Genomic DNA, 27,221 nt, shown 5'->3' on the forward strand with positions numbered 1-27,221 from the left:
TTTTCATAAGATTAAAACCAGTCTTTTTAGCCCGTGCCTTAGGCACCTCGGGGCTAAAAAACTGGTTTTAATCTTATAATTGTACATTCTATATCCGCGGAAAGCCGTTTATAATACTATTCTATTATAGGAAAAAAGGATGACAACATCCATTAAAGCGAAGCTTTTCAATCAGAGGACAAAAACAAATAATAAATAACTCATGTAGATTGTCAGAACTCAGTAATTGAAACATTAACTTTTAAGTCTAAACAAAATTGTACATAAAATTGAGTAAATGCATAATACAGTAAAAGGACATACTTTCATTTTAAAGAATTGATCATAGAGATGCCCTGCTTATAATATTGTACCTTGTTGTCCTAGGAAACATTATTAAAAAATTTAGAAAAATAGGATGATACAAAAAGTTATTCTCAAAGAAATAACAAAAATTAGCATTTTTTAAATGGACGTAGGGACTTTCTGTTAACGATTATAAAGTTGCTACGCTTCTTAAATCGTACCTAACTGTTATAGGAATCATCATGCAAAGTTTGTAATCTATAAGACAATTCTTTAGTGTCTAAATTAATGTAAAGAGCTAACCGTTACGGATGGACCGACGAAGCTACCCTAATTATAGAGAAATACAAATCTAGTAATACAGACGGCCAAAAAGACATGTCACTTTAAAAAAAATTATATCCTTATTAAAAGCGAAGCTTTTCTATAATTAGGGTAGGTCCGTCCGTCCTAACGTCCATAGCGGATAGCTTTTTCCGTTAATTTAGGCATGATAGAATTGTCCTATCGATTTCAAACTTTGTATGATGATTCCTCTAGTAGTTAGGTACGATTTAGAAAGCGAAGCAACTCTATAATTGCTACCAGAAAGTCCGTACGTCCATTTAAAACAAGCTTATTTTTTACTTTTTTAACAACAAATTTTGTGTGTTCTAATTATCCGATTCATCTGATTCTCTGAATACTGATTACTATTATAACAAGGTAATATATTATAAGCGAAGCATATCTGTAATCAAGTCCTAAAAATGTAAGTATGTCCTTAAACATTATCTGCATCAAGCAATACCTAAAAAATTTACTTACAATTTTGCTTTGACTCTTATACATTTATATTCTGATTATTCCATTCTGACAATCTGATAGAATTAATGTTCGTCTGTCATACCGTTACAGAGCTTCGCTTTTATGGATGTTTACATCCTTGCTTTCTCAGCACTAAATTAGAATATACAGTTTAACTTAATTTTTATGATGTATTGTGAGGATGGATTGTTTCATTCAGTGAAAATAAATCAAAAATGGGGTATAGTCCCTTTTGTGGCAACGCACCTTAATGGGCGATTCTTCGAATTTTTCACAGTAGCTTTTCTTCTATTTTTAGCCCTGTGGGGGTGTGGGGGGCTCTAACCCTGCGGGGCCAATTGCCTAACCCTGTGGGACAATCACCAAACCCTGTGGGGCAATCACCTAACCCAATATAACCTAACCTAAAATAACCTATAAAAAGCCATTTTAAAAATACTACGAATCGCCCCTTAAGGGACTATTCCCTAAAAATGAAATAAAGAAAATGTTTTGTGGTTAATAATGTACAATAATAAGTTTTCATAATTTTCTCGACTCCTATTCAAGATAGACGGATGAAATTTTCAGGGATTGAATAATTTTTTCCGATATCAAAATTTTTTAGCTTCAGACAAAAGTCATGCTATGGAACAGTTGATCGTGTGTTAGATATACCTTAAATCATACCTACCTTTTTTGTATTTTGTAGCCAGCGAGAATGGTAACCTGATGGCAGCCTACCACAATGCCAAGATGGAGCAGGCAGACCTCGGACAACTGCCAACCCACCAGGTATGTAATTATTATTCCAGTATAGCTTGGAAACCGATTAATATCCTCTGGATTAGAATCGGTTCTCAGCCATACTGAAAAATTATGTATAGCATTTTATTACAGATAATTTCCCACTAATTTTAAAACAAAAATCATAAAATTGATACATGATGTGTTAGAAGGCCTATAGGGGCTAACAAAACTGGTTTCAATCTTATATTTTTTATTATAATATCCTCGGAAACTGCCTGTGATATGGTACGATAAATAATTATCAAAGCGAAGCTTTTCTATATAGGAGGATAGATCGGTCTGTCCGTAACGGATTGCTGTTATCGTCAATATGGGAATGAAGTCCTTTCTATGTCGAACTTGTCATAATGATTCCTATAACAGTTCTGTACAATTTTAAAAATGTAGCTACTCTGTAATCAATAACAGAAAGTTCCTGTTTCCATTTGGAGCATGATGGCTTTCAAAGAAAATATGATTGAGCATGATATGGGTTCGCCCATAGAAGCTTCCAGATTACTAAAAGTGGGGGGGCCGGGGGGGGGGGTGTTTTTGGAGTTGGCAAGAAAAGTCCAAGGCAGTTAAAACTACATGGTTTTTTTTCCGGTTTTAACAACCAACAAAACTCCATAGCAAAAGTCCACCTTGAAAAAAATGCTATTTTCGCATCCAAAAACGTCCTAAATTACTATTCTTTTTTTTTCTGAAAGCACCTGTACACACAGTATAAAACATTAGAATATACAAATGTTTTGAAAACTCTGTTTTTTTCACGATTTAACCAGTTAAAACCGGACATTTCAATTGTCCACGTAGTTTTCTTTAAAAAATCAGGATATTTGCCAGCCCTGAGTGGACTCGCCTCCCCCCCCCCCTTAGTTTTGTAGTATTAACTGAATTCGACCTAGGATTTTAAGAATAAATTCTTGTTAATTACATTTAATCAGGGACAAGGGAAGGCTATTCTGGCAAACAATGCTTTAGAGCTGATTTCTTAGATTTCCAGTTTAAACTTGATGATGAGATAAAGCAACTTTAAGCAGAATTTGATAAGAAACTCAAGCATTATTTTAATACTTTTTGCTCTGTTTACTAAAAGCCATGCTAAAAGGATTGTCAGAGTTTGTCTGCACATTCAGTTAAAGATGTATGAGCAGACTTAATGCTTTATTTACAACTTTTAGGTATTTTATCTAAATCATAAACTACTCGTAAATTACATGTTAAATAGTGAATAAATTTATTAAAAATTCTTAAGAGTGGAAAGCTGTAATACTTTTAAAAATATTAAAGATTGTTTAAATATTTATCTCATTTACAAATTTAAATTCAAAAAAGGTTTGGGTATAGTCCTTTCCACGACATCCCTCCATAAGGGGCGATTTGTCGTATTTTGAAAATGGCTTTTTATAGGTTATTTTAGGTTAGGTTAGGTTATATTGGGTTAGGTGATTGCCCCACAGGGTTAGGTAATTGGCCCCGCAGGGTTAGAGCCCCCCGCAGGGGCTAGAAATAGGAGAAAACTTACTGTGAAAAATACGAAGAATCGCCCCTTATGGAGGGATGTCGTGGAAAGGACTATACCCAAAGGTTTTTACGACACCTAGCAATAAAATTCTGAACTACATAGCTATGTATTTTCACAATCATACATTTTATGATATTTGTTGTAGTTTAATTTTGACTTTCTTGGCAACTTCTTGTATCTAATGGCTAAACACGTTGGAGGAAAGTGGCGAATTAGGGAAGTAAAATAAAAAAGCTTCCCTGAAATCATGATTTATTAAGTACTGCAATAATTAAACCTAAAAACTACTAATCTTCTCTAAATATTACAACTTACAAACTTTTTTAATCATTTAAAATATGGGTAATTTCCCCCAAAGTGCCTTGTAGAGCACAGAGCCCCACCATTTCCCTACCATTAATGTAAAGCAAATTGAAAACGATCAAAGGGGAACTACTCCTTTTGGTATAGCAGAGGTAACCAAAAAAAATTAAAAAGGAGGGGAACAGTGCTTGATAGGCAACTTTGTGGTAAAGCCCCAATATATGCTTTTTTATGCTTATTTTAGATTAAGTCTTAGATCTTCAAATAGAATTTAGTATTTTATATTTTAGGGTTATTTTTTTCAAAGAGAAGCTTTTCTATAATTAGGATTGGTCAGTCCATAGGCATGTTAGAATTGTCCAATCATTTTAAAACTTTGCAGGTGATTCCTGTAGTAGGTATGATTTAGCAAGCGTAGCAACTCCATAATCGTTACCAGAGTGTCCGTATGTCCATTTTAAACATGGACAAATTTTTATATGATTCCTGTGACAACAAAGTACATTATTATAAGCGAAGCAACTCTATAATCATGTCCCAGAAATGTAAGTATGTCCATAAACATTATCCTTTATCAAGCAGTTTTTACTTACAATTTTGCTTCGACTCTTATACATTTATATTCTGATTATTCAGTTCTGACACTCTACAAGTGTTAATGTCCATTTGTCCTACTGTTTCAGAGCTTTGTTCTCATAGATGGTGTCATCCTTGTTTAATAAGTAATGAACAATTAATTTAATTTTAAGCTTTATGCATAAGTTAGATTATTTTCTAATTATTTTCAATTTTTCTGTAAAGATCCAATTCGTTAGGGTTGAATTTGTCCAATTTCTTTTTTAATAGATTTATATAGTGAGATATTTTTTAGTTATTGAATCATTTTGAAACTTTTGCTTTAACCTGCCTTGATGGGTTTATCAAGGTGTTAATCAAAGTGCTTTTGTTTAAAAATTTGTTGAAATATTTTGTTTTTGTTTGTAAACAGTTACAAATATCATGAATAAGAAAAAAATGTAAAGATTTTAATTTCAGGAAGTATTATAAAATATTTTTTAAATCTCCCTAATTCTAAATTGTTTAGTAAGAAGCCTTTGTTTTGATTCTAAAAACAGACGGTTAATGAGGTGAGGTTTGGTGATAGCTTATGATTTATACTTTCTGAATTGAACAATACTACAAAATACAAGTATGTTGCACCTTCTCTTTTGCTCTGTACCCTATAAGGTTTTTAGAGTAGGTTTCGTGATTTTCCTAGAATTGTTGCCCAGAAAGACTATCCTTTGTCCTTGCATTTAATTTAAAATAAAATTAAATATAATTTGCAAACCTTAATTCTGTTAAATTGGTGTCCAATCAATTACCCATAGTATCATATTCGCATTCTCGCGCCCGTTTAGTTCATCACATTTGCTCGTCATAGGGGAGGTGATTGAACGAGTCTCGGCTCAACACCGCATCAGAAATAAAGACGTTAAAAATTGATTCTACTGCTGTTGTGTCAGATGCGCGACATTAAGAGTTAGTGTAAGGGGGGGGGGGGTGCTTTGGCCAAATACAGGTGCAACTTATTACCATGCAAAGTTAGGACTTTCAGACAAAAGGTCGTGCAATCAAAGAGTTGGTTGTCTGTTCATTGTTACCTTACACAATACACTGAGCAATTGCGCGTGTAACACTGCAATTCGTGCGCAGAGTATGTTCAAGTTCAGAAGAAGCGATGCCTAGCCCCGCATACAGTTTTGTATTCACATAAAAAAAACACATTAACAAATAGCTTATTATTTAATTATGCGATTTTCAGTTTGTGCTATTCTATGTATATCATAAAATGAGCGGTTTACTTTTGATGCTTTAATAATGTGATTTAAATGCACACCTTGTTAATATATATGTAGAGCAAGGGAGTAAGGGAGGGGACAATGGATCTAAAATTCATTTTTTAGGAGTCACAGACTTTGGGTCTGGCACGAATTTAGCAGTTTCTGACTGAGATTGTGTACTAGCGCATCAAATGCAGCTAATTCGCTGAGTTAGTTTTGAATATAGCAGACGGAAGAATTTGTTATGATATAGCTGGTTTTAAAAAAAATTTCTCCAAAAAATATTATTTCAAAGACAAAAACATTATTGTGATATTTGTGTAATAAACTATCTAACAACATATATTTAATTCTTGTACAGGGTGCGCCACATAAAACCGGACTTTTTTAAAACGGTCATAGCGTCAAAACTACTTGACCAATCAGGACGTTTGACCCCACTATTTAAAGCTTAGGTAATGACCTTTAAGCACAAAAAAATCTTTGGACGAAGATGGGCTCATACTCCGAGCTGGCCGCGCTTATGTTCAACAAGGCAGATTCGAAATGCGCTGGTGATATAATCTGGATTCTCGACTAGGGCCCACTAAATCGGACCTCAGCCCATTTGTAGATGAGGTAGAGTTATGCAACTTGCTGGGGATACTGTTAGATACATAAGTAAGACACTTGAAAAGACTAGAGCTCTATATCTAAAATAGTTTGGCTGTAGTACTCCGGCAAAGTGAAACGTGGCAGATTTAGAGATGTCAAAAACGTCAAAAAATCGTGTAAAATCGTGAAAATTTCTCGGTTCTCGACGTTAAAGACCCATATGAAACTTAAAAACTCATTTTAGACTATGGATTGCGCTGACAACCATAGCTAAATCTTCATGCCATTTCCAAAAAGTTATAGAACGTCGTTCTAGCTCAACATTGGTCTAAATAAAGGCCTTCGTGTCAAAGGGTAGCTTGAAAGTTGGGTGAATTTGGATCCTGTGGTTACTCACAATCCTAAGGTAATGTGGCCTCCCAGCAGCCCGATCTTAATTCAATGGTCTTTTGGGCCTGGAGCTACTTTGAAGCATGCACCAATAGACGTGCTCATACCACAAAGACCTCCCTCATTGCCACTATCACGGAGAACTTCGCCAGCTTGGACAGGTACATTTTGACCTGGGACTGCCGGCGGTTGAGGAGGCGGGTAGAGGCGGTGATTGATGCTGGCGGCGATTTTATTCAATGATCTAATAGTCATATACCTAGTTTGCTTCCCAGTTTTTAAAATTTAATAAAATCTTTAAAATTGACGACTTTATGTTAATTTGTTTACAATTTAGAAAAAGTCCAGTTTTATGTGGCGCACCCTGTATATATTGGCATTAAAATCTAGGTTGAACAAGTTCCAGGGCGATTTTTCTAGTAATTAATTACAGAATGATTATGTCAGTCTGATATACTGGTAATCTAATTTTCAAATGAATGTTTTTTTTCTTGGAACTTTTTTCTTATTTTATAGTTTTCTAAATTTTATTAACACATCCTTTACAATTTCCTTCAAATTTTCAGGATAAATCTGGATTTCATGGCCTTTCAGCGAAAACTCTAAAATTGGATTAATTGCCCATTGTCCCCTCCCTTACTCCATGATGTAGAGCACTTAACCAAATATGTTTCAACAGATTAAAATTAGACGGATTAATTTAATATTTCAATTTTTTGCGGGGGCGGGGGCGATTTTTAAATCTCAGAGAGAGAGAGAGGAGACACTTGGTCTGTTTATTACACTAGTCCCCACAGTAGTATAATAACATTTTCTTGTTCGTTGGCCTAACAATTTTGGGGACTTTTAATGGATTTTAATTGGTTGGTTTATTAAGTTGAGTGTCCAAATGTTTTTGCAACTGCTAAATGTAATCTACGTATTGGGTTATTTAGTGTATTAACATTGGGAATATACATCAATTTATCGGCCAATGTCTTATCCCATTACATCCTAGACCAAATAATTAAATCGTAATGGAATTACCACAAACTTGAAAAAATATTAAAATCTTTAAAAATCCATTTTAAGTTGTAGAAAAAAGGAATTAATTTTTTTTAAAAAAAGTTGGCGTATCATAATACATATTAATTTCTAGCTTAATCAAATTTTGAAAAAGATTTCCACTCTTAAATTTGATTGAATTTAATGTTAGATGTTGAAATTCAAATATTTTTTTAATAAGGAAAATCATATAAATATTATGTGATTATCATGCATTTTAAAATATGTCGGCCATTATCCATTAAATCTGAGCTGGATCTTTAAATCATTTAGTGGTGGGCCAGATCAGGGTGCGCCAGAGGTGGTCCAGATTGGTGCACCTTATTTCAATCTTTAAATCAAAATGGCATTGGCAATCCGGCCCACCAAGTGGCGCACCACTGGCGCACCAGTTACACTCGTTTGGTGTAGCCACTGCGCCGGATCAGGGTGAGCCGTATTTCTTTAATTAATTTTTTTTTCATGAAAACATTTTTATAATTATTTTTAAAAATAAATCATATATTGACATATTGTTTTATATAAAATACCGTACTGACCTGGCATAAGTTATAAAGTTGTACCGGCGCAGAACGATATTTTATTGAGTGTTGCCAGCAATATGGCAACATGCGCCAAAAATCTTTTAAAGATCAATGTTTTTTAGCCGTGGCTGTGGCTCACCTTTGGCCCACCTCCTGACCACCTCTGGCGCACCCCGATCCGGCTCACCACTAAAATGATTTAAAGATCCAGCTCTGTATAAATTTTTAAGGGTACTGGTCCGTTTTCTCAAAATGTCTATCAAGAACGACCCCTCCGTAAAAAATGAAATTTAGATGATGCCCCTGCTGGTTGTCCAAATGTTTCAACCAATAATTTTAATCTTTATTAGGGGTTATCTTGTCTATCATAATTGGGGAAATAAATCAATTTATCATTCATTGTCTTATCCCTTGGTTCGTTCGTATATTAAGTGGGAGGGGAGGGGATTGGCTAGAAGGAGAGGAGGGGGGAGGGGGTTGTTATTTTAGCCAGCTACAGGTTTCACTTTATTAGTGTACATAATAATCTGGTGAAAGATCCAAGTAATTATAAACTCATTATAATATTTAGAATAATGTAAACGTCATCATTTTAATGTTACTAATTTTTTTTAGTAGCGCGGCGAAGCTACAATGTCAGTCCGAAAAAGCTATGCTATTTTTTTCGCTTGCTATTTAAGATATACTGCTGAAATTTTTATGAAAGAATCCTCTGATATATGCGCATCTAGCCTGTATATTGTTTTGTCTGTCTATCATGCTTAAGAATGCTTATTTTTTCAAGGTTTCGTGATTTTCTTTAAGCCTTTGCATATTCTCCCTTTCTTTTCTTTGTTATGAAAACTGAGCATCTGCTCTATAACCCACTTTGTCCGTTTGTCCATTCCAAGATTGTTTTGTGCTCCGCTACATATGGGGGTTGTCATTCTTGTTATATATCTAATTTCGTGATAAGGAGATGATTAGTTTATAGGAAAATATAATTATACTTGTAGGAAATAAAAAGATAATGTATATTCCTACAATAGTACATCAAATATACACGATTTTAAAAAGTGGAGCTTTTCTATAATTAGGGTCCGTCCGAGACAGATAGCTTTTTTTCGTTAATGTAGGCATGTTAGAATTGTCCTATCGATTTCAAACTTTGCATGGTGATTCCTGTAGTAGTTAGGTACGATTTAGAAAGCGTAGCAACTCTATAATCATTTCTAGAATATCCGCACGTTCATTTTAAACATGTTGATTTTTCTTCTTGTTTAACAACAAATTTTTTTATGTGATCTAATCATCTGATTGATCTGATTTTTGGTATATTAATTTCTGGGACAACAAAGTACAATATCATAAGCAAAGCAACTCTATTATCAAGTCCTAAAAATGTAAGTACGTCCATTTTGCCTCGACTCTTATACTTTTATATTTTGATAATTCAGTTCTGACACTATACAAGTGCTAATGGCCGTTTGTCCTACCGTTTCAGTGCTTCACGTTTATGGATGTTGTCATCCTTGTTGCTAATTTTAAAGTACATTAGGCTGTTTTAGTCCATTTTAAAACTAACTAGAAAAATAAATCCAAAGATAAACGGACAAAATAAGTTGAGGATCTTTGCTTAGTATTGCAATCCTTATAATAAAGTAACAGGATCTCGCTAACCGCTGAACCGATATGGTTCTTCTTTATAATGTAGCTTCTCATAGATCCTGGGCAGGTTTATAGCTATTTTAGTGGAGGATACCACTACCCTCCCAAGAAAAATTACTAAAAACAATTAAATTTAGCTAGCGCCGCCTAGCGGACCTCAAATAATTTTAGTAAACAGCTGATCTTAACATAATTACATTTTACGTGCTACTACAGGCCTCTAGGGGCGTACCTGCTAGTATCTAGGATAGTAGCTGCATAAATCAATATAGGTTTAAATCAAGTATAAAAAGTTAACTTATAGAGTAGTTGCTCATTGTATGTTACAACAAAGATTAAAGACGTCTAGCTTAATTACAAAATGAGGTAAAAATAGAAATTAAAACAAGTTAATAATTATTGCTGGGCTTTAGTTATTTTCTCAAAATTGAGTTAAACTCAAAACATCTAGAAAATAAAGTTGTTTTGAACAACTTGAAAAGTCACATAAATATTTATGAATTTTAAGTGTTTTTTTTTGCCAGAACGTATATTTGAAGAAAATTTTTTTCTTATTACAATGTTTGGATAAATAAATATAGGTAGACTGGCTGATCGGGGAGGGAGGGAGGGGACATTGGGCTGTTTATTACACTGGCCCACAAAGTTTTACGGTTTCTTATTCTCTGACTTTATAACTTTGAGGATTTTATTGAATTTTGATTGGTTGGTTCATAAAGTTGAGTGTCCAAACGTTTCAACCACTAAGTGTAATCTACAAAAGTTTTAATTTTGTGTATTAACATTGGAAATGTACGTCAATTTATCGGCTATTGTCTTATCCCTTTAGATCCCTGGAGTACCGTGCTACTTGTTCTAATTTATACTGGCTGATACTACTAAATTTTTTTGTGGCTGCCTGCCGAGCCCTGAAATAAATGCTCGTATTTTTATAAGGGAATCTATTCTATAATTCACACAGTCTGTCCGTCCGTTAGTCCCTCAGTCAGTTTGTAACACTATAGGGAAAATGTTTTTCGGCTGTTATTTGAAATAGAAGGCAAAAACTTCTTACCAATAAAACAGATCTATAGTATAGATGTATATACAAACAACTACCTCCCTTCCTTTTTCAAAGACCCTTTTCGTCTGCTTCTAAATTATTTTTTGCTACTTCGCTGTGTAATATAAGCGATGCCATTGGTTGATTTTCAATGACCCAATAGAAAGGTTGCACAAGGTTGATGCGATTGGGAGATACAGTTATTTAACCCTTTCTCCCTCTAGTGTTTTACTCTAATACCAGTATTTCCATCGTTATAAATCTTAACTGACTATTAAAACATCTATGGATGTTGTCATCCTTGTTGCCCTTTTTGATGGCCCCTTGTATAAGAAGTGGTTTTCAAGTATAAATCATTATAGGAATCATTATATGTGAATAGAAATAGAAAAAACACATTTTTGGTAAAAATGAATAATAGTTTTTTTTTTTTAACGAAGTGTATTAAAAATAAAAATTCAGCTAGAAAAATAAAATTTTATTCCTTTTTTTGCCCCACCTGTGGAAAACAAATTTACATAAAGTTGAACAAATCATTGCATTGATTAGCCACTTGACACAACATACAACTACTTGTAAAGTCTGTAAGTTTTTTTATATGTTCGATCATAACATCACAAGTATTTGGCCATAAATTTTTCAAAAATGCTTTCAAAACGGACCTTTTTCGACCCAAGATACTTAAACAGTTTATATATTATCTTATTTACTAAGTATATTTGCGATTACTTTTATTTAATGAAATCTTCCAATTTTTAACATTTACAAAACAGCCTGCTTTATTGCATCAAGATCCATGACAGATCTATATAGGAAATAAATGTCTATATATGAGCTCAAGTCTTCCAAGGGATAAATGTTTAAAACTCATAGTGCTCCAATAATCCATAATAAACTCTCATTGCCCAGAACGATAAGACCCAATATTTTACTTTATTAAGAATAAATTCATCTTTTTTATTTCATGTTGCTATTTACATAATGTTGAAGTATTTAATTACTATTCTTAAAACAGAAAATTTAAATTCATAATATAGTAAATTTAAGAAAACTTAGTTTTAAAACAAATTGATTCTAGCGCCACTTTTAATGTGTTCAGATTTACAAACAAAAATTAAAAACATTTTAACCCTTTCGTGACGGTTATATAAAAAAATATATATTGGAAAATAAATTCCTTAATTCAAATTTCATTTTTGAAAGAATGAAAAAAGCATTATTATAAATACGTATCTGAAGATCAAATAAAGAAATCAAAAGAAAAATGGAAGAAAAAGCAAGTGTGAGAGAGAGGTTTTAAAAAAAAGAAAACGCTAAGGCAGAATGTTATTACGTTCATAGTATCAAAGGCTTTTATTATAAAATAAATAACTGAAATCAGCCAGACAGAAATTCTAACGTAAATAGTTGAACTTGAAGTAATCTTTATGTGCAAGTTAATATATTTATATTTATTTTCTAATATTTCCCCTGTGAATATACAGTGACCCCCCGGCCACTCCCCCCCCCCCCCAAAGAAAAACGGGCATAGAATTGTCAGGGAAATTTTAACAAAATCAATACTTCTAATTCTGAATAAATCTGAGATCACCAGATCAAAGAACCTTTAATCAGATAGACCACATCTGTATATCTAGACGTTTTAAAGGGTCTCTCCTTGATGTCAGGGTTGAAAGAGGACCTGATGTTAATTCAGACCATTATCTTCTATCTTCTAAAGTTCGGCTTAGATTTAAAAAGCAGGACACAAAGCCTAACCCCAGGAAAAAATATAACTTAACAACCCTTCAAAACTCTGAAAAGCTACAAGAGTTTAAGCTCACTCTAAAGAACAGATTTGAGTTGTTGACTCTTCAAGAGGATGATGGAGTTGAAGATATTTGGCAAGGTATTAAAAAAGTTTATAATGATACTAGCCAAGAAAAATTAGGTTTCAAAAAGGCTAACCAAAAGCCGTGGATCACTCAAAGATCCATTGATCTCATGGATCAAAGAAGAGAGGTAAGACAAAAGACACTCTCTAGAAACTCTCCAGAAGATAAAGACCTGTATAAGATGCTTAGCAGGGAAATCCAAAGAAGTGTCAGAATTGACAAAAAAGAACACTTGGAAAACCTTGCTATGCAAGCAGAAAATGCTGCTAATCAAAATAGAATGAAAGATGTCTATGAGATTACTAAGAGCATTGCAGGTAAAGTACACAAATCAGGATCACATATCAGGGACAAGGATGGTTCACTCCTTAAAACTGATGAAGATATTCTAAATAGATGGGCAGAGCACTTCACTGAACTGCTGAATCTTCCAGTTCCAGAGGAAGAAACTGAGATTCCACCCTCAGATGCACTTGACATTGACTGTCGAGCGCCAAATCTATTAGAAATCAAGGAGGCCATTAAAAGTTTGAAAAATAACAAGGCCGCTGGACCTGATAACATCCCAGCTGAGGTCATAAAAGCAGACCTAGATACGTCTGCTGAGGCATTCCTACCTTTGATCACAAAGATATGGAATGATGAGTTATGCCCAGAGGACTGGAAGAATGGACATATCTCAATACTAGCCAAAAAAGGAGACTTGACCCAATGTGGAAACTACAGAGGGATAATGCTCCTTTCAGTACCTGGCCGTATCCTTAGTAAGATTCTTCTTAATAGAATAAAGAAGAAGGTTAATGAAAAGCTAAGACCTAATCAGGCTGGATTTAGACCAAACCGTTCCACTATTGATCAGATAACCTCTCTAAGAATCATCATAGAGCAATCCAAGGAATGGAACTCTGAGCTTTTTGTAAACTTCATTGACTACAAAAAAGCATTTGATTCTTTAGACAGAAGATCTCTCTGGAAAATCTGCCGACACTATGGCATTCCAGAAAAGATAATCAATATCATTAAAGCTATCTATCATAAAGGAGGTGGAAATGTAATGTATAAAGGTAAACTATCAACCTTTTTTGAGATTGTAACAGGCGTCAGACAAGGATGCCTTCTTTCTCCCTTCCTTTTCCTCCTTGCCATTGACTGGATCATGAAGAACTGTGAAAGTAATGATGGCATTCGCTGGGAGCTATTTGGCAATCCCAAATATTTAGGAGATCTGGACTTTGCTGATGATATTGCTTTGTTAACAAGCAATAGAAGTCAAATGCAAAGAAGGACTAACAGGATAGCTGAAACCTCCAAGAAAATTGGACTAGAAATAAATGTTCCTAAAACCAAAATACTCAGATTAAATGCAAATTCCCAAGAACCAATTACTATTGGAGACCAAATTCTTGAGGATGTAGATTGTTTTGAGTATCTTGGAAGTAAAATTGATGAAGCTGGAGGCACTTTAACAGATGTTAAAGCTAGAATTAACAAATCTAGGACAGCCTTTGCCAGCCTGAACAAAATTTGGAATTCCAACAACATCTCCATAAAGACTAAGTTAAGACTGTTCAAGTCAAATGTTCTCTCTGTTTTGCTGTATGGGGCTGAAACTTGGTTTCTAAACACAGCAGTGGTCTCCAAGCTACAGACATATGTCAATAAATGTCTCAGGAGAATCCACAAGATCTTTTGGCCAAATAAGATCACAAATGCTGAGCTTCTAGAGCGCAGTGATATGTCAGACATTAAACTGACAATAAAACAGAGAAAATGGAGATGGTTGGGGCACACTCTAAGGAAAGGGCATGATGATATAACCAATCAAGCCTTGACTTGGAACCCCCACATAGGAAAGAGGAAACCAGGTAGACCAAAAACAACTTGGAGGAGGGAACTCTTAAGTGAACTGAAAGATAAGAAAATTCCATCTTTCAGCACTGCCTCAAAACGTGCCCAAACAAAGGAAGATTGGAGAACCATTGTGCATGGCCTACGTTCTGCCGAGAACTAAAAGGCAATGATGATGAATTCTGAATAAAAAAATGCATACCTAGCGGCTGCATACCTAGCATCCAGGGGCTCTGTAATTAAAGGGGCAGAAACAGGCTAGAAAAAATAGCTTAAAACCATTTAAAAATGAAATAACCTAATGCCCCCATGGGACCTATTTGAAGCTTACCTAAAACTGAGAACCCAATTGCTTTAGTAGTTATTGAGATTTTAACCTTCAGACAAAAAAACTTTATATATTATTAGCGTTTGCCCCTTTATCATCTACGGACTAGAAAAAAAGCTTAAACCTATCCCAAGACTTAAATCTAAAAATTAAATAGCCTAAAACCATCACGGGACCGATGTTAAGTTTATATAAAATAGAGAACCCAATCAGTTAAGTAGATTAGATATTAAGAATGAGACATTGAAATCAAATTGACAATGTATTTACAAATAAAAATATTTTTATTAGTTATTTATTGTTGTATGTTGTAAATCATACAAAACTTGAATAGAAGATAAGATACGATAATAAAGTCTTCCCTGGAAATACTAAAAGCTATACTGACAGACCGACGGCATATAAAGTGGAAAAATACATTTTTAATTTATAATTAAAGCCGTCTATCTTTAATAGCAGATGAAGAATTATGTTTTACCCTCAGACGGACATTTCTAATTATAGAGGTGCTTCGTGTAAAAAATATATTTAATAATAATTAAGCAAGTGATGTTTAGGGTGCTTTCCCATATCGAGTACATATCAAGCATTGAAAATACACTTCCATATTTTATAAACTAGCGGCTTCGCCCCAAGAGGTTTAATCAAACCAATTTTTCGTATTTTTTTTTTTTTTTGGGGGGGGGGAAGTTGACCCCACTATTTTAATTTTAGTTTTAAAAAGAAAAAAAAATATTTTTTTTTTGGGGGGGGGGTATTTTACATTTTTTTGGGGAGTTTGGGGTGTCCCACCCCCCAAGAAAATAGATATAAACCTTCCCGGGACCTATGAGGAGCCTGTAAAGGAGAACCCGATCGGTTGAGCGGTTAGCAAGATCCTTTGCTACAAACAGACAGACATCGTTCTACTTTGTATTATAGACTTTGTATTATAGATAAACTAGCAGCGGCTATGCCCCTAGAGGCATCCAGGGACCCTTGGGTTAGGGGGGAGTCAAACCACCTCTTTCAAGTACAGTTTTTTAAAGAAAAAGTAAAAAAAAATTTTGAGAGGGGTTTATTATTTTCTAGGGGTGATTTCTCCTAGGGCGGTTGTGGTACTCTCCCCCAAAATAGTTATAAACCTTACCAGTTCCTATGAGAAGCTACAATGTAAAGGAGAACCATATCGTTTCAGTGGTCAGTGAGATCCCTTAGTACACACAGACACATGTAGAATGTATATCCTGTTACTTTATTATAAAGACTAGCGGCTACGCCCCTAGAAGCCTCTAGTGGCACTTAAGGTAGGAGGGGGAAAAGTCGACCTCGTCTCATTTTAAATTTAAGTAAAAAAAAGATTATTTTTTTTGTGGGGGGGGGGGGTGAAGACACCCTCCCCAAAAATAGTTTAAAACCTTCCCAGGACCTATAAGAAGCTTCACTGTAAAGGAGAACAATATCGGTTCAGTGGTTAGCGAGATCCTTTGGGACAGACAAAAAACGCTTACTACTTTATATAATAGGATTGTAAATTAGAAGGGATAGGCTTTTACCATAAGCCTAATTCTTGCAAGGGGCCCTAACCCACCAAGGTTTACACTTGATGTGCCTTTACTCTTGATAGGATAAGGATAAGAATTTCTAAGAAATTTTAAAGCTTAAAAGGATAACATTATTTATAAGTCTTTAGTAAAGCTAAAAAACATGGAAAGGTTTACAATAGATTTATACAAAATCTTTGATAGTAGATGCATATCAAAGCTTTCCAACAGACGGACGGACAAAGTAAGTTATATACTGGATGTTCATCAGTATGGGGATGTTTTTTTTTAATTCCAGTCATTTATCTTTAATAACTGAAGAGAAATTCACAATTACTCCTTTACGGTTTCTTACTGACAGACAGACATTTCAATTAGAGTACAAAGAAACATATGATAACATCCATAAACTTAGTGAACTTAATAAAAATCTAATAAGATAGACAATGTGGTTAAAATATTATATTTCAATAGAAATATATACAGTAAACTTTAAACATACATCTCTAAAACCATAAAATCTATTTACTAAAACTTTAGCATAATGGACGGACTGACTGACAAAGATAATTGAATATATGATGCTTTTTAGTCAGCGAAATCTTCACAGACAAATTTGCTTTCTATTTTTATTTTAAAGTAAATCATAATTCTGATTGTGTACCAGACAGACATATAAAGTTATGTAAGATTTTCTGCTAAAATATTTTTTAGTAGAGAAGCTACTCTATAATTTGAAATGTCCCTCTGTTTTTTTTCTAATAACTCGGACCCTAAGGCGGCCTAAGGCCGCTTTGTCACTAGTATTCTATAATTTTGGGAATGTTGACAAGAAGTTTCAGTCGTCTAACTTTTATAGGATCTGAGAAAATCAGACGGACATACACAGGGGCGTCCAAGCTTTTTTTTTTTGGGGGGGGGGGGTAAACAATTTTTTTGGGGGGGGTAATTCTTTTTTTTTTTGGGGGGGGGGGGGGTAAAATGGCTCGCGAAGCGCGCCGCAAATTTTTTTTACCCCCCCCCCAAAATTTTTACCCCGGGGGTAAAATTTGCTTGGGGGGATAAACACCCCCCATGAAATCTGTTGGCAGGGGTAAATTTAGTTTACCCCCCCCAAAATGTACTAAATATTTAATTTTACTGAATATATAGTATTAAAAATGCGCGCGAAGCGCGCAAAATTTTTTTTTATATGAGTTTTTTTTATTTTGGGGGGGGGGGGTATTTACCCCCCCCAAATTGTTTGGGGGGGGTAAATACCCCCTCCTAAATGGTAGGGGTAAATTTTAAATGGGGGGGGGATAAAATGAAAAAAATTTTGGGGGTGCCATAGGCACCCCCAAAATCGTTTGGGGGGGGGGGTAATCGCCCCATTACCCCCCCCCTTGGACGTCTATAGACATACAGAAGGACGTACATACATTCAAAACATAGAGTAACTTTGCTTCTAAATACAATTTGTACTGGACGTACTATTTTTACTACTTAAACAGGAAAAATGTATTAAACTGAAAACAATGTTTAAAATAGATCTATCTACTCAATGCATAGTATAAAACCTAGGGAAAATGGAATTAGGATTTTTAATTTCTGTATTCTTTCTTAATGACTAGTTTTATTTCCGCTGGACTAAAACCAGTTGTGAGACATAATAAAAAATCATGAATTGTAACGTAATCCAATCTTTTTTATCGCGAGATATGAAATTAAATCATAAAAATTATATATATTTTATTCCCATCCCCAGGCTGTTGATTAGCGGCATTAGCAACGTAAATTCCGCAAAATATTCATAAAAATCAGCCAGGTGACGTCATAAAAATCAGGGAGAAGTGGGAAAGAAAACCCGTATAAAAGATATGGATAATCCCTCATTTTTTTGACGTCACATGGCTTGTTTATTGAGACACTTTGTCCCGCTTACAATACCTACTAAAAATTCGTTTTTACAATTTATTTATACTCTGTTTGAATCTACAACTCTTTATTCCTGGGATAGTTAAAATTCTTTTAACGTGTATAAAAGTTGCAGTTTTTTCTCATACAGAGTTAAGCTTTATTTGAAGCTCGGCTTTTAGTAAATACTCTCTGTTCGTTCATCAATATAGAAAAGTTATTTATCGCCTCGTATTATAGACAGCTTTCCGCGGATATTAAAACGATTAAAACCAGTTTTTTTATCCCCGAGGGGCCGAAGGCCTAGTCTTACAAAATTTGTTTTAATTTTATGTTTTATTGTAATATTCGTGGTAAATTGTAACACAATGCAATGCTTTAAATGATTTTTCAACATAGCCGAGAACCTGTTGTAATCTAGAAGATATTAATCGGTTTCGAAGCCAAACTAGGGAAGGGAAAAATTCTTTCTCGTATTCATTCGAATCCGGTGGATAGGAACCGGTTCTCATCCATACAAAAAACCTATGTCTAGCATTGTATTATATCCAGTTTTCTACGAATATAGAAATGTACAATCATAAGATTAAAACTAGTTTTTTTAGCCGGTGCGGCACCTCGGGTCTAAAAAAAACTAGTTTTAATCTTATAATTGTACATTCTATATCCGCGGAAAGCCGTTTATAATACGATACGAGAAATAACTATTCCATATGATAATATAAATATAATCATAATTTCGGATTGTTAGAATCGTCCTAGCCTGGGGTCCGGGGATGCCTGTCTGTCGCAATAAGAAATCTTAAGAGCGTAGCAACTCTATATTTTTACTAGAAAGTCTGTTCACTCATTTAAAACTTGTAGATTTCTTTGCCTATTTTGACACGCAATTTTTATTTGATTTATTTTATCCTATTTTTTTAATGATGATTCCGAGAACTATTACAAGCAGCTCTTTTTTGTTGTTTATATTTGTATACCAGATTGTCTACCTTGACGCCTTGCTTCTATGAATATTGTCATCCTTGTTTGAAAATGCGCACAGAATAGATATTCTGGGAGGGTAGCAAACTTTTTATACTTTTTTTATCATATAGTTTCCTTCATGAAATAAAAAAAAGCTTTTTTGGTACTACGGCTGTCCTATAATTAGGTATTCCATTCGTTCATTGGGCTGTTTTTTAAGAAAATTCCCAAAGATTTATAGGAACTCTTCTTTATTCGTTGGCTCAAAAAATTTTGGGACTATTAAAAAAATCTAATGGTTTGTTCATTAACTTGGCGTCCCAAAGTTTTAACAACGAATTGTAATTTACAGAAGGGGTAATTTTGTGTATCATCATTGGGGCTGTACATCATTTTATCGTCCATTGTCTTATCCTTTTAGGTAACTGCTTTGTTATACTCACACAGCATTACGGCAGCACTCATGAAAAGTTTTTAAAAAGTTAAAAACAAAAATTCACCCCCTTGTTGTACATATTTTAATAGTTATTTCTCGCATCGTATTATAAACAGCTTTCCGCAGATATAAAATTTAGAATTACAAGATTAAAACCAGTTTTTTAAGCCACGAGATAGGCATGGGTTAAAAAAAATGGATTTAATCTATGATTTTTTATATTCGTAGAAAACTGTATAATTTTTTCGTATGAATTATAGAACTGGTTCTAATCCACTGAATATTAATTGGTTTTAGGTTTCGAATGAATACGAAAAAAAATATTACTTTGTTTTATGAACATGTCTTCCTTTTTCAGTTTTAGAAAGAAAGCTACTTTATAATATTCTTTTAGGTTAATTGATTGTAGGTTTATCATCATATTCACATAACTTTGTATTAACATAAGCAAAGTTAATTTGATTTCATTTTCTCGTATTCATTCGAATCCGGTGGATAGGAACCGGTTCTCATCCATACTAAAAAACTATGTCAAGCATCGTATTATATCCAGCATTCTACGAATATAGAAATTTACAATCATAAGATTAAAACCAGTTTTTTTAGCCCCGAGGTGCCGAAAGCGGAAAGCCGTTTATAATACGATGCGAGAAATAACTATTATCAAATTTGTATGTTTTTCAGGAACTGACTGAATTGGACATCCCCAACGAAAATATCCACAAGAAGATTTTTAACAAGAACGGAAAAACCTTCCAATTTGATCAGGTATTACAAATAGTTGGCCAAACTAAACCTTTGATTGAATAACATTTGTCAGGAAGTTCTAAATGTATTTTTTAAATAGCTCAAGGCAAGAAAATATTTGTAGGAAGACAAAGTGCCTCAAAAATAAGCCGTGTGACGTCATGAAAATGAGGGAGGTGAGAGAAGAAGTGGGAAAGAAAACCCCTAAAAAAGAGATGAATAATCCCTCATTTTTATGACGTCACATGGCAGATTCTTTTATACACTTTGTCCCCCTAAAATATTTCCTATTCTTTGCCATCAATGTCACCTGCCTGGCCATACAGCTGCTGTGAAAATTTAACATATTCAGGCCAATGACAACTCAGCCCAATACAATCCAGCCAACCTGAGCCCGGCGCAGTTTAACGCAGCCAATCAGGAGCCAGCCCCATTGTTCGGAGCGGCCAATAGCATTAGAGCTCACCAGTTCGCACCAGCCAATGAGCTTGAGTCTTTGTACAACTACATGCCCCTGGCCAATGAGAAAGCTCTTCAGTTTGAGGCAGCCAATGAGATTCAGAAACGTAATCAGGTGAGGATTTTGTTTTTGTATCATTCTTGTATGGTTATACTGTTATAAAAGAAGGAAAATTATAATTGGATCTAGCTAAAGCCATAGATAGATTGTAAATATTGAACAAAAGAGTATTATTTAAAAGCAATGGCATGCACAGGATTTTGTTAGGGGGTTGCGCGAAGCGCACCTGAAAATTTCGAGATCCCCTTAAGATTTTTAAAACCCACTTGAACAAAATTTGTTTCACACCTTTTTCCCCCCCCACCCTCCTAAAATTTTGAAGGGTGAGAATTTTTACCCTGGCACCCACCTTAACTGTTTTAGGGGGGGGGGGTAGGGGATGGACTTTGCCAGATGGGTGGATACACCCCCTACACACCTCTGATGTTTGAAAGGGAGCTCAATTTCTGAATGTTTAATTGACTTGATGTTCTTCAGGTTGAAGAGGACAAAGTATCAACAGCTGAGGAGTTAACAAGATACATCCTGTCCACAGGAGACGAGGAGGGGGTGGCCAACTATTTCCAGCAACTAATTCTGGAGGGCCAGGTAGATCATCTATAATACAAAGTAGAACGATGTCTGCCCATACGCCTGTCTGTTTTTCTGAAGCTTAAGATTTCGATAATAACTGAACCGATGGGGTTGGGCATCTCAGGTTGTATTCCTGCGGTGGTTTAAAGCTGAGGGGGCCCGAACCTAACCAAAGACTAACCCCCCCCCCCCTCCCTACACACACACATTAAAAAATGACCTCCCAAAAAAAAATATTAACACTATTTGGTGAGGAAAGCTTGTAAGATTTAGTTTTAAAACATAAAAATATTCTTTTGTGTCGTTTATGGCTTAAAACTACCTTGAAAGTTTTGTTTTACCCCTCTCAGCTCCGATTTTTAATTTTTTTTATAAGCTTTTTGTAAAGTAGTTTTAAACCAATTAAATCTTTCAATATTTTTCAAAATTAATCTATGACAATGATGAAATCTTTAACGGAAAAATTTGCTTTACCTTTTTTATCTGATTCTCAATTTTTTTTGTAGATATCAGAGATTAAAATAAATAAATGAAGTAACAGTTTGATTATTCTATTCTCATTGCAGAAGTTTTCATAACAACTAATCTTGTCTTATTGAACTGTACATTTATTAACTTGAATAGTTCTATGCATTCATGATTTAACAAGGGCTCGGCAGCCGCGCCTCAGCCACACATATGACTTAAATTTATAACCGCTTGTGTGCCAAAACTAAACTTCTGAAAAGATGGATTTCCATTTAGGAACAAGTTTAGACATCAATGTGAATTTTGAATTTTTAATATGACGTTTTCATTATGGTGTCGCATCCAATCAACAAACAAATGTTACAAATTACTTCAAGTTTATTTATAATGACAATTAATAATATGAGAGTAAATATGGATAAATAGGATTAATATAAAATACAATAAAATAAAGTCTGATAACCACTCATACTTGATCCACAACAAATATCAGCAACAGTAGTCTCTGTGTCAAATCCCAGCAGGACGAGGTCCACACTCTATGACATAAAACACAAGACTTAAATTAGAAAGCAATAAAAGGAGTAACTGCAGTACTGATGACATAAAAATTCGTCATCATTACCACAATGGCTAGCACGCAGCTGGTGTGCGGCTGTCGAGCCCTGTTTAAAACCAATATCCATAATTGATGAGTTTTACTCAATTTAATAATTTAAAACTTCCTAAAGTTCAAAATGAATGAATAAAATGAAAATTTTCTTTTAGTCCCAAAGCTACACCAAAATGACAAATGTCCGAAACGTTTTTTTAAAGGATTAAAATTTTTCACTTGGGGAGGGGGGGAGGGTAAAATTCAAAATTCCTTTTGGAAGGGGGAAATCACCCCTTTAACCCCCCATTAGACGTCCTACAGCTATATTTTAATTCAGTCTACAGAAGGGGTAATTATGTGTAACATCATTGGGGATGTATATAAATTCATCGGCCATTGTCTTATTCCTTTAGATCCCTGCACAGAAAGTATGTTTCATCATGAATAAAGATAAGAGGAGAAATGACATTTTGAGTGTTATATTACTTTCGCAAAATGTCTTGTTTTTTAAACAAATTTAATGGAAAATGGAGGAGAGAGAGAGAGAGAGAGACAGACAGACAGACAGACAGACAGACAGACAGGCAGACAGACAGACAGAGAGTACCATTAAAGTAAAGGAATAGAGGGGGCATGATCTAAATGTGACTTTGCCCACAGGGCGGAGACCCTGTCTCGATTTTGTATTAAGTCTTTGAAGTCAGCTAATAGCACCGGAAATATAAACACAGCTGAGTCTTTACAAAAATAAATTGGCTAGCAGACGAAAAAAGGGTTTCCGCCACTTGAGACAGGTAGTTGACAGTGAGGGAGGAGACATTGGGTTGTATTACGCTGGTCCCCAACGTTTTGTATTAACGATTTCTTATTCGGTGAAATAATAACTTTGAAGACTAATGAATTTGATTGGTTAATAAATTAAGCTGAGTGTCCAAACGTTTCAACCACTAATTTTAATGTACAAAAGGGGTAATTTAGGGTATCATCATGGGAGATACACATCAATTTATCCGCCATTGTGTATCCCTTTAGATCCCTGGCTTGCTACAGACATAACTGCCACGATTTTATTAATTTTTAACTATTTGACAGTTTTCAAGTTTTTCGGGTGTGATTGCACAACTAGATTCTGTATGAAAACTTGTTTTCCTAACAGATGAGAAAAAAGAAATGAATGTTTAATGAAACAAGAAAAGGATGAGAGAATAATGAAAATATTAGAAATTCACGTTTTACTATGGATGTAGAATATACTTGGATATTATGACAGGAGAAAAATTGTCGTTAATTTAGGTTGCATTATCCCCTCGCATTTATTGGTCGGGCCGTTTATCTAGTAGAAGGTAAGGGGATAAAGGAGGGGGATGGGAGAGATCGGTATTTTTGCCCTCTGCACAGTTCACTTTATTCTGCAATTTTATCAACAGACAATAACAATATGTCAATATTAGAATCAGGTTTTTAGTATTAATTCCTTATACCTCCCCACTTATTCTCCCCTATTGAGATTTTGTCTACCCCCCCCCCCCCAAAAAAAAAAGCTTTTACGTCCTTGTGTCTGTCCGTCTGTCTGTCTGTTAGTAATGGAATGTTTTAACATCGACGTCCTAAAAGAACCACTTAGCTGTGTTGATGTGTATTAAATGGGATATAACGAACCAAGAATCGCATACATTTTAAACCGTCTATCTATTGAACGTAAATTCCCTTGTTTTTAGAAGTAAAGCTACTCTATAATTTGAAATGTCCGTTTGTACGTCTGAAACTGTTTTGGGGAAAACGTGATTTTCTCGGCTTCTTTTTAAGATATACGCCTGAAATTTTCAGGGTTTAAATAAGTTCATATATTCACTAAATTTTGTTAAGATTCGTCAATTGCTTGGGGTGCTAGATCGATTCCTGGATTTTTGAGTTTTCATGAAATACTCAACTCCTATTCAAGAAAGACGGCTGAAATTTTCAGGGATTGAGTAAGTCCCAATTCTGCCTACTTCTATCAAATTTCATGGAGCTTTGCAAAATGGTTGGGGTGCTAGCTCGATATCTACACTTTTTATGACACTTTTTTTCAGATGTTCATCCATATTTTTCTAGCTTTGCTACTTATGGATGGTGTCATCCTTGTTTTAATTTAAAACTAATGAATTTACAAATTACAGAGAAAACAAATTAAGAAAAACAATGGTGCTAAATTGATCTCCAGAGATCTAGAATAAAAAAGTGTAAATGTAATTCCTTTTATATTGGTAGAAAAAAATGGTATTTTGGCATTTTTGCAACAAAAAATAATAGGAAAATCCAATGGCAATGATAAGCTGTGATGAGGACATTCGATATATGCTTGATTTGATATTACACCAGTGATACTTACTGCTGGCTAGAATAAGATTCCCCAATATCTGCTAACAATGGAAAAATATGTTATAAAAAATCTATTTAAATAATAATTTTTAAGGTTTTCTAAAACGTATTACATTAAAAAAGAATTTGAAGAAAAAAAAATATTTGATTTAAACCTTCATTTATAGACAAAAAATACTTTACAGCTTTTTTCTTCAATTTGTAGAAAAAAGTGACTAATACAGGAGCTCAGATGTTTTTAGGTTTTAAAAAATAATAATTTAACCCTAAAATAAGCCTAAGAATAGTTTCCTATATTTTTATTGACTTGCCCCACAGTGCTTTGGCTCAATTTGTTTAATTTGTAGGCTGCATTGATTTTTTGTCAATATTTTGAGAATATATGTTTAGATGTTTTGATGGAACACTAAATAAAAGGTAAAACTGACAGGTCTTTAATGTTTCAATTTGTGTGGATTATACCAGGGTGGAAGGGGACATTGCTCTAGTCCCCATAGTTTTATAAAAATGTTTTCTTTTTTTTTTAGTTTTATAAAAATGTTTTCTTTTTTTTATTAGTTTTATAAAAATGTTTTCTTATTTTTTGGTTTAACAACTTTAGAAACTTTTGATTAATTGGTTCATTTAATTGAGTGTCCAAATGTTTCAACCACTAATTGTAATCTACAGAAGGGGTAGTTTTGTGTATCATAATTAGGGATATGCTTTAATTTATCGGCCATCGTCTTATCCCTTTAGATCCCTGTTATTATACATATAAAGCTCCGTTTCAAATCACTTTATCGTGTGTCTAGACTCACCTAAGGTCAGTTGAATTTAAATTGCCGAATGTGACCACATTCTTCTCGGTGTTTCCTCATCCTATCTCAATATTTAATACTAGCTACAAAACTTCAAACTTTAAAAAATTGAATGAATAGACGATTTATACATTAAACATTCAAAATTTAAATTTTTCCAATTTTTTGGGGGGGAAGTTTAAACTTTTATAGCTAATAGTAAATATTGAGATAGGATGAGGAAACACAGAGTAAACTTTGTACACATTCGGCAATTCAAATTCAACTGACCTCACCTAAGCAGTTGAACAACAAATGCAGGGGTCTTAAGGGATAAGACAATGAACAATAAACTGATGTACGTTATCATTTCAGATTTAAATTAGTATTAACTGTTGTTTAAACCAACTAATCAGGATATGATCAAACCATATATTTATGTTTATAAAGTGAAGTTTATAATGGTGAAGTAACTGCCTAAAAACAATTTTTTTTGGGGAGGGGGGAATTTTCATTTTTTGGGGGGTTGGGGGTGTCTCACCCCCCAGGAATATAGCTTAAAACCACCACAGGACCAATAGGTATATACCCTGAATAGAAGAATTCGATCGGTTCAGTGGATACTGAGATCTTAAGGGACGGACAGACAACATTCTACTTTGTATTATAGAGATTGTATTCTTAACAAACAGAAAAATTAAAAGTCCAATTTCCCCTCCCTCTTTGACATGGCATTTAATTGTTTTAAATTTTGTTAGTTTTTTGCCTATGCATAACCCTTGCATGGGTATTTAACCCTGCTGGGCCTTTACCTGCTGTGTCCTAACCCTTCAGAACTACTAAGTACTCGATATAACCTATCCTAACATGTCATAAAGTAATTAACAAAAAAGAAAAGCTACTTCCCCCCCCCCCCTCCAATTATTTAAAACAAGCGGGTGGATGGGGGTTCTACGCCAACAGATCTATAGTATTATAGATGTATATACAGACAACTACCTCCCTTTCTTCGTCTGCTTCTAAATTATTTTCTGCTACTTGTCTGTGTTAATATAAGCGACACAATTGTTTGATTTTCAATTGCCCAATATGAGGGATGCACAAGGTTAACAATTCTCCCTCTATAATTCTTAATAACCACCTCTACATTAGAGACCTACCACCAAAATGCAGACCGACTTTATAGATTAGCTATTTCAATTGTCTATCAGTCCGTCCGTCCGTCCGCCCGTCCGTTAATCAGTCCGTCCGTAACGCTATTAAGATTTGTCTATTAATTGTGGTGCTAGATTGATTCCTAGATTTTTAAGTTTTTGTAATTAAAAGATTGAGTGATTTTAAAGGCTTTTTGATTTACCTATTTTATCAATTTTAATAATTATTGTATGACACTGCTGTATATTAAATTTTCCCGATATCCATTCATAATATTTGAGCTTCGCTACTTATGGATGTCATCCTTGTTTTGTTATAGATGGACGAATACGAAGCTTTGGACTATCTGAATTTGATCAAGTCAATGCTATCTGCTGAAAAAGAAAGGCAAGTATAA

At 34.3% G+C, this 27,221-nt stretch overlaps 1 protein-coding gene and 1 long non-coding RNA gene across 2 annotated transcripts in view; both read left to right on the forward strand.

Moving 5' to 3' along the window:
• The window catches only part of LOC145325654 (uncharacterized), a 56,666-nt gene extending 29,445 nt beyond the window's left edge, over positions 1-27,221 (forward strand). The window contains exons 8-12 of the mRNA XM_080168609.1: positions 1,784-1,866; positions 20,311-20,394; positions 20,726-20,947; positions 21,371-21,481; positions 27,144-27,221. Coding sequence (XP_080024735.1) covers positions 1,784-1,866; positions 20,311-20,394; positions 20,726-20,947; positions 21,371-21,481; positions 27,144-27,221 — 578 coding nt within the window. The remainder of the gene's footprint in view (positions 1-1,783; positions 1,867-20,310; positions 20,395-20,725; positions 20,948-21,370; positions 21,482-27,143) is intronic.
• Positions 3,127-3,672, forward strand: LOC145325387 (uncharacterized). Its single transcript, XR_013881464.1, has 2 exons — positions 3,127-3,198; positions 3,451-3,672. It is a non-coding gene; the product is annotated as an uncharacterized LOC145325387 (long non-coding RNA).

This window comes from Acartia tonsa, chromosome 8 (genome assembly GCF_053477335.1).
Source record: "Acartia tonsa isolate MP-2025a chromosome 8, ASM5347733v1, whole genome shotgun sequence".
Classification (NCBI taxonomy): Eukaryota; Metazoa; Arthropoda; class Copepoda; order Calanoida; family Acartiidae; genus Acartia; species Acartia tonsa.